General features: G+C 44.1%; 1 protein-coding gene across 1 annotated transcript; it reads left to right on the top strand.

Moving 5' to 3' along the window:
- The first annotated feature begins 865 nt into the window (after positions 1-865).
- On the top strand, positions 866-5,621 carry LOC123067611 (histone-lysine N-methyltransferase SETD1B). Its single transcript, XM_044490337.1, has 13 exons — positions 866-1,102; positions 1,580-1,788; positions 2,492-2,691; positions 3,183-3,243; positions 3,562-3,635; positions 3,736-3,861; positions 3,945-4,070; positions 4,154-4,236; positions 4,428-4,445; positions 4,529-4,579; positions 4,666-4,956; positions 5,143-5,203; positions 5,300-5,621. Exons 1-12 carry the CDS (start codon positions 866-868, stop codon positions 5,161-5,163), a joined length of 1,497 nt encoding a protein of 498 aa, XP_044346272.1. The 3' UTR covers positions 5,164-5,203; positions 5,300-5,621.
- The last annotated feature ends 6,126 nt before the right edge of the window (positions 5,622-11,747 follow it).

The following is an 11,747-nucleotide window of genomic DNA, read 5'->3' as shown; positions in this document are numbered from 1 at the left end:
ATCACCCAGTTACGTTGTGACATTTGGTAGCACACAAAGTGTTCCTCCGGTAAATGGGAGTTGTATAATCTCATAGTCACAGGAACATGTATAAGTCATGAAGAAAGCAGTAACAACATACTAAGTGATCAAGTGCTAAGCTAACGGAATGGGTCAAGTCAATCACACCATTCTCTCAATGATTTGATCCCGTTAATCAAATGACAACTCTTTTGTCCATGTCTAGGAAACATAACCATCTTTGATAAACGAGCTAGTCAAGTAGAGGCATACTAGTGACACTCAGTTTGTCTATGTATTCACACATGTATCATGTTTCCGGTTAATATAATTCTAGCAAGAATAATAAACATTTATCATGATATAAGGAAATAAATAATAACTTTATTATTACCTCTAGGGCATATTTCCTTCAGCGGGCGCTCCTGACGCCGGAGCAGCGCCGCGACGCCGCCTACGCCTCCAACTCGCCCAACTGGGCGCGCTGGTTTGCCTTCGAGCACGAGGAGGCGAGGCGACGCGGCGTCCGCGAAGTCGACCGTACTGTGCCACCGCCCCCGCCCGTCATCCATGAGGAGGACCACGCGGCGGAGGCCGCCTACCAGGCTGCCCTTGCGGTGGTCTACCGGGAGAGCGAGGAGGACGAGTGTCGTAGGGCGGCGGCGGCCGAGGAAAAGGAGGCAGCGTACGAGGCGACCATGGCGCAGGCCATGGCCCTCTCTGCGGCGGGCGACTGCGTCCTGCCGCCGGCGACCATGCCGTCCCCTGTGAAAGCCGAGCCGGAGCCGGAGCCGAAGCCGTCCCCCATCGAGCGCTACTCCTGGATGGGAGTAGTGCGCGAGTGGGTCAGCGCACGCCGGTCTGGATGGGGGCGACGCCGGCGCAGGAGGCGGCGTACCTCGAGCACTGGCGCCAGATACGGCTGGTCGAGGAGCGCCGCGACGGCGAGTACCTCAAGATGCTCGAGCGCGACGCCGAGGACGAGCAGCGCGAGGCCGAGGAGGAGGCGCGCCAGACTGCGCCGGCCCAGGCGGCGGCACAGCCCATGGCGGCACGGCCCGCGCCCGACATGAACGCGCTCTGGAACACGACATTCCACTGGGCCGGCCCGCGCCGACGCTCATCGACCTCACGGACCCCAAGGACGATGACGACGCCTAGGGCAGCGCGCCACCTCATAGTTTAGTTTGTTTTTATTTTTCTTAAATGCAAATGTGGATGCGTGGACTCCCGCCAGCCTTCGTGACTGGATTTAATGTTTAGCTAATGTTTTTTTCATTTTAAATATGTATGTATACATTTTTTCTGTCACTGTCAAAATGGGTCGCGCCAGCGTTGGACGCAGGCGCCAATCCAAATGCGAAAGTGTTCGTATCCGCGTGGCCAATCCAAATGGATAAAAAGCAAACAAAACCACGGTGCGTTTGGGTCGGCCGGACGGCTGCTCTAATCGCCTCCGTCGGAACCGACGTAAACACAACCGAGCCGTGTCCGGCCCTGCTCGTCAGACACCCCCGGCCCGTATAAACTTCGGCTCCAACCCCTGACCCGTCGAACCAACCAAACCAATCGACCACAGGGCCCGCTCCTGCCCCCCGCCCCGCCACGAACCTTCCCGAAGCCGCCGCCGCCGCCGCCACCGCCACCAGAACCGACCGGAGCCGACGCGCCGCACCCCACCCCACCCCACCCCACCCCATGGACGAGCACGACGCGCCCTCCAAGACCGGCGCCGGCGCCACGAAGTTCCCGCCGGCAAAGCGCGGCCGCGACGCCCGCTCTCCCCAGGTGAGAAGCCGCTCGCTCGCTCGATCGTCGTGGTTGGATTTATCTAACCAGGCCGTGATCGGCTCCCCAGGTGACTAGCCGCGACGCCGGTTCGAATTAGTTTGATTTTTAGATTGCCGCGCGCGTCATGTTCGGCCGCGGATTCGAGGCTGGTGCTGGTCGGACTTGAATTTCGCCCCAAATCGGTGCTACTGCTGGATTGTGCTTTTAGTTCCTCTCCCCCGAAAAATAAATCCTGGCGTATTTTGTACTTCTTCGATTCTCCAATGCATTGGGTTAATGGGGCTGTTCTAGGGTGTACGTAGGGTTTTTTGGGATATGGTCGGTTTGCGAATAGCTCGGATCTTAGCTTCCTGCGCCGCGTGCAGTTGCGAGTTTTGGATCGTGTTTTCATTTCTGCGCTGCACCCCTGAAAACGATCATGTAGTACCTGCTTTCGCGTCGAACTGAGATTTTGTTTTATTTTGCGATGTGAGTTGTAAGCTTGTGCTTCTAAGAGCATCTCCAATAGCTTGTCTATATGGATGTCTATACTCGTTTTCCACGACGTGAGCCCAAAACAGGCGTCCAACAGCTTGTCTATATGGTTGTCCAAATATACACATCCTCTAAATCGACCTCTAAGTAGTATGTTTATTGTACTAGGGAGGCCCTGGTTTTTTTCATTCTATCTGATAATGGAATTCATGTTCTTTTCGAGCAGGATGCACAGCCCCACAAGGAGAGGTCCTCGAGTTCCAGAGACAGAAACCGGGACAGGGAGAGCATCCGTGAACGTTGTGACTGGAGAAGGGATCAGGAGCGCCACCATCACGAGCACGGTTAAAGGAGTGAGAGAAGGGAGCACCCTGACTGTTTCGATCAGCATGACTACCATGGGAGCTGTGGTCCTGACGCTGAAAGGTTAACGAGTCAATGCATTTAATTACTTTAATTAATTCCAGCATGTCGAAACACATTCATCCTTGTGCTTAGTAGGGAGACTTTTACATTTTCTGAAAAATTGGCAAGGTGTAACATTTGCTTTTAGGGTAGATTTTTTGAGTTTTGTAACTTTATCTGTAAAGTTTCTGACTGTAGATAGACACCCCGACATGTCACTTCATGAATTAGAGGACTGGCAAATGTAGGCAATTTTTGTAATGCAGTATGCAGTGCCAATCCTCACTTAGCGAAGCAAGACACTAATTATAATAGTGATAAGAGTTGTGAACTAATGATAATATATGCTTAACTTTTGTCTTGACGCAAATGAATTAAGTTTCTGTTCAAGTGTTTTGATGTGCAAACAATTCTGTATTTGTATCTTTTCAAAAAGCACATTTTGCAAACCAGAAAAATATCATATGCAGATTACTCTGTTCAAAAATCTGATCTATGTTGTGATAATGTAGAAGGGACGGTGATAGAGATGGCCACAGAAGGCATCGCTCCCGCTCCCGTTCAGAGTCACACGTATGTGCTGGATGCCATCCAAAGCTTATCATTTGCAACGGAGCATTTAATTTCCAACGGATGCATTCATTGGTTGGCTTGATTTTAGCGTGAGGAGGCTAGCTTCCATGTACGTGATGGTGGAGGGGTAGAAGAGGGATTATATGAGATTACAGCAAATACACCTTACATTGTGAAAAATTTGTAAAAAAAAAATGCATATTAGATAAAGGAACGGAGAGAGTAGTACTTAGTAGAGATATTATTAACCGTCTTAGTTTTCTTACAACAATTTTCATTTGCTGAACCACTTACTAATGTGTTCCTGTACTGAAACAGCAAGCAGGTGATACTAAGTGACGCTATGAAACCATCAGAAGCCATTCTTGTACCTGCTCCAGCTGCAACCCCAGGTATGTGGTGACAGAAAATGTTGTATGATGCATTACAATGAATGTCTCTATCTATTCTAATGATTCATATCACTCACAGTTCTCTGTTGATGCATTGCAGATCAGCCACATAGACTTCCTGCTGCTAATCCTGGGATGATCCCAAGCAACAGCAAGCAGGTGAGATTAAGTGACGCTATGAAACCATCAGAAGCCATTCTTGTACCTGCTCCAGCTGCAACCCCAGGTATGTGGTGACAGAAAATGTTGTATGATGCATTACAATGAATGTATTCATATCACTCACAGTTCTCTGTTGATGCATTGCAGGTCAGCCACATAGACTTCCTGCTGCTAATCCTGGGATGATCCCAAGCAACAGCAAGCAGGTGAGACTAAGTGACGCTATGAAACCATCAGAAGCCATTCTTGTACCTGCTCCAGCTGCAACCCCAGGTATGTGGTGACAGAAAATGTTGTATGATGCATTACAATGAATGTATTCATATCACTAACAGTTCTCTGTTGATGCATTGCAGGTCAGCCACATAGACTTCCTGCTGCTAATCCTGGGATGATCCCAAGCATGGCCCCAAACATCAACTTACCTGCCCTAGGACAGGTGACTACTGTGCTCCTTTTATGATTCAGTGTAGCTAGTCATCACAATGCGACCAGCTTCGCTCTTATTTGCAATTTATCTAGTGATGGCAGAATGAACTGCCTGTGATTTATCACGCCTCTTTATCATTCAATGTTTATTATTAATTTCTAATTCTTTCTTCTCTTTGCATCGATCCACTTGCTATGCAGCCACTAGCCATGACACGGGTATGCTTGCTTTTTTTTTTCTTTGTGCTTGAGTTTTTTCTTGTTCTGTGATGCATAATCATGTCTGACCACTCTTTTCTTAGACCGCTCGGCGTGTTTACGTCGGTGGAATTCCTCCAATCGCCAATGAACAGGTAATTGCCTTGAGTGACTTGTTATTTCTTGGCGTCTCTTTCTCTGTTCGCAGACCATGCTAACTGTTTAGTTGTTCTTTCTGCAGACGGTAGCCCAATTCTTCAACCAAGTTATGGCTGCTATCAAAGGGAACACATCTGGCCTAGGTAATGCGGTTGTTAATGTGCACCTAAACAATGAGAAGAAATTTGCTTTTGTTGAAATGAGGTCTGTGGAGGAAGCAAGCAATGCAATGGCCTTGGATGGTATAATGTTCGAGGGAGCAAGAGTTAAAGTTAGGAGGCCAACAGACTACAACCCTTCCCAGGCAGCTGCATTGGGTCCGAGCCAGCCCAATCCCAACCTCAATCTTGCTGCTGTTCACTTGCCTAGACAGGTTTGCCTCTTTGCTCAGCTACTGAACTGGTTTTCTTTGCCACATAGTACCATTGCCTAGTCTTTTATAATCCGACCTCATCTGAAACTTGCAATTGGGCCTAAACTTACAGAAGACGCTTATCTTTTTCTCTTCCTTTGTGTTACGTGTGTGTATGTTCCTACTGATTAACGTTAACGTGGACAGGTAACCCGGCGCAGGCCGTGATCCCATGGCTCATCCCAGCGGTGATCCTGTCGTCGGCAAGGCGAGTCCTGTTTTATTTGTTGTGTGATTCAACAGCATACATCGGTTTTGCTCACCAATGTGTCCAATCCATTCTGATTTTGGGTCTGCATTGCAGGTGTTTTTGGAGTATGGATGTGGAGAGATTGGCTAGGGCGAGACCTTGCTGAAGGAGACTGACTATTTAGCAACATATCTTACCAAGATTTACTTGGCACTTGCTTGTTACAATAGTTCGTCCAAATTTTCATGTTGGTGGTATGATTGTGGCATCGCATGGTCTGATATAAACACTGCATTGAGGTCTAATTTTCATTCTGGTCCGGTGCGTTGGAAATTTCATGAATAAACCTAGTTGCATTAAAGAGGTAGCAAGGCATGGCATCTAACAGCTTGTGCCATATATACGATTAAAATCAAAAAGAGTGTTGGTTTCGTCAGTAAACATGGTGATGCATATTATAATAAATTACACCATCCCAATATAAAAAACGCTCTTACAGTATGGGAGGGAGTAGTATTTTCGAGTAGAGGGCATGCTAATTTTTTTTTGCTAAGTTTGAATTGCTTACAACGTGTGCAACGTTGTAAATTTTAATTTTATATAATCTTTAGAAGTCAAAGCAGATGTTTGTTTCCTCTCGGAATGTGCAACTCGGGCTAAATTAGAATACGATGCAGATGTTTTTTTTTTCTTTTTGTTATTTGCCGTGCGCTTCTAACCAACAAAAAAAACACATCACTTGATCCTGCGGCTGAAACTGTTGAGATATTCTATTTTGAGCAAGCTGAGGGTACTGCGGCAAGCAACAAACTCACTCTATGCTGCTCTTTGTTAAAGGGATTACAGGCCCTCGATCGGCATTCGCATGTGCTATTCGCTGCAAGTGCGTCAACTATGGCGTTCTCACATTTTATGTTTGTGCTCAGGCTTCGGTCTGGCTTTGTAATATACTAAATGACCTGTTGCGCCAATGGCGCAAAGGCCGAGAGCAAGCCAAGTATTGTAATAATGGTGATAGAAAAACTTAGACACATATCGAAATAATGAGTACTTAATGTTGGTTAGCAAACCAAGCATTCAAACCATGCACGTAAAAATATTTAGACATCGATTGAACTACAACGAAATAGATATTTAGATATGTAGTTCATACATAGCATATAAGAAAGGTATGACATCAGTTCATGATAGCTTATTTACATTGCTTTTATGACTCAAAGCTACATAGGCAGAGGTCCATCATATAGAAAGCTTTGGTCATTTAGCTTACGTGAGTAAGGTACGCAGCGATGAATATCAAGTAGAGTCATCGCCCGCTGGGCCAACGGTGATATTTACATCGCATAAGAGTCCATTTGTTCAGGGACGTAAATAAGGGGATTTGTATTGACAGTGGCTTGACATAGTTCTTCGAGTGTCAAAGTCTTGCCTTGCAAACATGCACGAAATACATCAGGTGCATGCCCAAAAGTGTGCCAAGGTACGATCTTGAGACCCGATGGCCAGACCACTGCTGTGATGCGATATAGTGAAGAAGCTCCCTTCAGCAACACAACCTCCTAGCGGCAGACCGAGCTTGAGAAGCAAGTGGAACACACAAAAATACCCCGATGAAGGAAGATGGACTATAATTAGTTTGTTTTGACACCTGATCTATTGTGATTGTACGAAGAATGGAACTCAGGTAGTGATGGCCATACCATATGTACACACCCAACCTAGGGCATGGAAGAGCTACTGCCTTGCTTTCTTTGCAGAGGTGGCGGCCTTGGCACCAGTATTAATCCTAAGATGCATTCATTAGCAAAAGTAACAGTCATGTGAGTACTTTGATTTTCAGTGCAAACAACCTAGATGCATACGATGGAATAAAAAGAATAAGGAGATAAGGGTTCGCAACAACAAATAGAGGACAACATAAACAAACAGAAGACCTACTTAATCTGAAAACACAGCTCATTTTATTGTATGGTTAATTAGCTTGTACGGATCAATGAAAAACAAAAAAGGCTATTTATCTTGTATGATCAGTAAGGAGCAGTAAGCATTGCTTGTACATGTAACAACAAACAAACCAGAGAATTAATGAACATCAAACAGAACACCTACTGGACCCTGAAAGTAGAAGTTCGTTTTATTATATAGTTAATCAACTTGCACGCATTAGTGATAAAAAAGACTGGTCAAATGGCATGCATTAGTGAAGGAGAAGAAGAAGCATTCTTTCCGATGTACAAACAATAGTTGTCGCACCAAGTTCAGTAGCACACACACTGACACACATCTTATATGAAACCGGTTAAATGTAACAGAGTACGAGTCTATACCTTCTGCGTTTAGCTTGGTCACACAGAACATTATTTGCATCTTCAACAGCTGTAGCAGCAGTTTCCTCAACAACTTGTTTAGTTTCCTGAATATATCTTTGAAATTTAGTATCGACAGTTGTAGCATCTGAAAGTAGTAAAATAGCTATAGTTTTTCAACACCTCTACTTTGCAAGAACATGAAAAAATAATTCTAATTCTATGCCCGAAAACAATATGGATAATCAGGAAGAGTAACAAATGTATGATATTCATGTTTCATCATAATAAAAAGTAAGGTGTAGAATTTAAAATGGCGCAGAGGAAATAAATGAACATATGGCATTCCTATTCCGCAACATAGGAAAACAGAAGGATTGGCCAAGGCGATGAATCGACCTCTAACTGAGTGGATTTGAATCTTCTTTCAGGACACGCTAATTCATCTTTCGCATAGATACTAACTGATGAAGTGTTCCTAAAGCCAAAAGCTAATTATATATCCTTTATCCAGGTCATGCAGAGAGTAGATAACTAACCGTATTTACTTCTAATTAGCCCTTATATTGCACTTATATGCTTATACATTTATGCAAAAGAACACAAATCATGCAAGCATTCACTATTTCAAAATAGATTCAATATAACTGAAAAATACGTGAAAGCCACTCAACATACATGACGCCTGAATCGAGCGAACAAAAAAAAGAAGCAGCATATGAAGCATTTCTCGCCGGTGGATTTGTTTGTTTACGGGTAATATCAGCGGCGAATCCTACTTCCTCCAAGGAACAACAACCAACCATATTCGTGCAGTATTTCTTCAGTGCCAGTGGAGTACTCTCTCTGTATATCTTCATGACCAGCCCTGGTTACCAAACTCTGCATTGAACCTTTCGTACTGCTCCAGGTCCGCCATGCTGACACTTGGCTTGTGCCTTGCAATCACGTCCCGGACATCCATCATGAGTACTGCAGGTGCGACGATCTATAGCCAGCAAGCAAACACACACAGTTTATTAGTAACTCTGAGAACATGAAGGCAATCTCTGAACAACTACATTACCATGGCGTGGAGAAAATGGCGCCTGCATTTATGTTTATCCATCTTATTCTTACCTGTAGGAAAAGCCTCCCATCGCAAGCTCATGCATTGTCCTCTTAGAGCGCCTAGTTCCTCGGAGTGGCACGTTATCCAGTTGCTGACAGCCAGATCATCATCCCATGATACATTGTACAGGCCGGACCGGCACACACGCACACACATCTTAAGTTGACCGCACGCGAGATACTTACACACACAGTAATATCCACGTATGAGAACCCTATAGTCTGCCGGGTGAAATCCTCAAAGTCGCCTCTGCTTAACTCGTGCGGCGCTTCACCAAGATAGGCCTGAATGGATCCAGGTTCCCATGATTTTAAACAAAGGAACATGACAACATAATCTGTTTAATGATCACCCACTGTACATATTTTTTTAAGTACCTTGAACGCGCGCGGCCTCGCTTCCAGGTCACGAAAATGAACATGGATGCGCGTGTTAAACAGCTGAATATATGTTATGTATCAAACTATTCAGACAGTTCCAACTTCCAAGGTATCAAACTCTCTCTCTCTCCCTCACCCTCGCCCTCGCCCTCGCCCTCTCCCTCTCTCCCTCTCTGTATCTCCCTCTCCCTGTTCATCTCTCTCTCTCACTGTCCATCTCTCTCCATGTCTCTGTCTCTCTCTCCCTCTGCCTCCCTCCTGTCGACAGGGTGTGCAACCAACTTTAAAAAAAATCAGCAAATGGTTTCGTGAAGTAAAACCAGGCAAGTCATGTCTCCATTGACATCCACTACTTTGGAAGAATTAGACTGCTATTTATCAGTAGGTACGGTACACATTACGTTTATGCTAACAACATCTGCTATTGACATGTTTAAATCACACTTCATGTTTCTATTTTCTAAATTAAAATAGACATTGCTACAGCAGAAAAGAAACACGCAAATAGGTAGCCAAATTACCTCACAAAGCCATTAGCAAGGTAGTAGCAAAATCCTGAGCTCCATCCAATTTTTGCTTCGTTCCACTACAACAAACACTCCCTGCCGCTGAAATCTTTGCTGATGTTTGCAAAATATATGTGAACGGGATTGCATTAAGACAGCCAAACGAACAAATATTCTGATAAACAAAATTTGTGTACACTGCCCCATTCACATCCAACCATGGCATGAACGATCCGTCAATCCCAAGTGTGTCAAAGACACCATTTTTTCTCTCCTACCAAAAAAGAACACCGAGCAGACCGCATCAGACTGCATCAATTATTAGTATTCAATTGCCTTGCAGTTGCTCACATTCAGAATTTATTTCTGAATTTCAAAAGAACATGCATTTCCAACCTATCAAAGTCCGCTCAGTCACCAATGATTTGTTACTACAATCACACTTGAGCCCGCCTCTTCCAAAATTTGAGCACAAACACACAAAAGAAGCAGCGAAAACCAAAGGCAACTGAAGCATGGTGCAGTGCATCAGGTTTTGGCACACCGGAAAGGAAATATAAAGCTCAATCTGTGTAGTAAAAAATAAAGTAATTTCTGATATATACAATCAGGGTATATGGGTGAACTAAAATTCTGTAATTACCTATTAGAATATGGGAACTATCTTACGATCAAATGGTAATAATCATGGGTAAAGAACAATCATTTTGTTAAAATCAGAAGTTCCACGTAGAAAGGTCAATTGTTATGAACATTCATTGTTCCGTTAATAATTCACATACATGCTACATTAACCATTGTATCCAGCTCAACAGCACAGATAGATAGGTCGATGATGTTCTATACATTTTAGTGCCAACGGGCAGCACAACCATGAGCATGAACACCTATATATTCTTAAATTAAGTCATGCACTGATTGCCTCCTAATATGGGAAAATTTTACCTTCGTGCATTGGCAACTCTCCTCAACCTGTCCTAAAAGCCAACAACACAATAGAAAGAGGTAAGTTTGCAACCAACATTCCTATATAGGTCTCTTTATCTTTTAGCCAAATCTAATATCAGCTGAATGCAAATTAGGGATACTATTATAGGAAAAATATAGGTCAATATGCCAACTGCTAGACACGGACCAAACACAACACTATTTATCAATCGGCACACCCTGCTATTAATGCAGGGGTTAGAATTCCAGCAGAGATTCAAAAATATTAAACAATAACAGATATTATCTTGGGCAAACATCTAGTGCTCTGAACAACTACTAATCCAAAATCTGGCATCTCAAATACACAAATTGATTTCAAAAGTAGGGTGACAACCCATACATATCTATTAATATGTCACTGAAGGAAACTAAAATTTACATAAACCATGCCTTGTATCTCAAAAGGCACCTATAATGAACAGAACTTTTAATCTACACACATATGCTTGAACATGTGAAAAGGCGACAAATTACCTTCTTGCAGTGGCAACTCACCAACTTCACAATAAGAAATACCGAAAATACCTATTCAGACATAATGTGCTGAATTTGACTTACGTACACTTAGCTGCCTCATCACTTAAATGTTGAAGTCCATGATTTCATTCAGCTCAGACCTGCAGGCTGCACATGGCAGCCAATTAGAAGAGAACAAAGAAGCTCTTGTGTGCATACACCTCTCCAGTGTTGTATTCTTCTATTCACCTTGAGATAAGCAACACTTAAAAATACAATTTGTTTGCCTCAGGCCTATCCATGATTATTTTAGAACATAGTACTACCAAATAAATCATCAAACACTAACCAAGGAAGCCAAATAAGTAAGCATTTGCATGCCACCGAAGTTGTGTATGTATGTGCAAACAAAGCAAACTGGACCAAGATAACCTTGAGAAACATAATACATGATGCAGGGAGGGGCGTGTGTCGTTTCCACCAGAATAATGGAGAACAAAAAGGATAAAATGAAATGAAAATGCTGATAAGTTGACGGTTAATACAAACATGGAACTTGCTTTTCAATTTACACTTCCGCTTCGGTAGACCCCCTTCAACACAAGGACGGCTAAGATTGTCCCATACCCCTTCATAACGGAGGGCACGATGGGCAAAGATCGAAAAAGAGGCCGCCCGCCTGCTGTCCCGCTCGTAACGTGTACGTATATGTATACGCTTTTGTTTATTTTCGGCCGGGTCGCCCCGGCAGCGCGCCCACCCCCGCACGCCCACGTCCTACGCTAATTACGCGCGAACAGGCATGCATGCATG

This window comes from Triticum aestivum, chromosome 3B (genome assembly GCF_018294505.1).
Source record: "Triticum aestivum cultivar Chinese Spring chromosome 3B, IWGSC CS RefSeq v2.1, whole genome shotgun sequence".
NCBI lineage: Eukaryota > Viridiplantae > Streptophyta > Magnoliopsida > Poales > Poaceae > Triticum > Triticum aestivum.
This window is presented reverse-complemented; position numbering and strand designations above follow the sequence as displayed.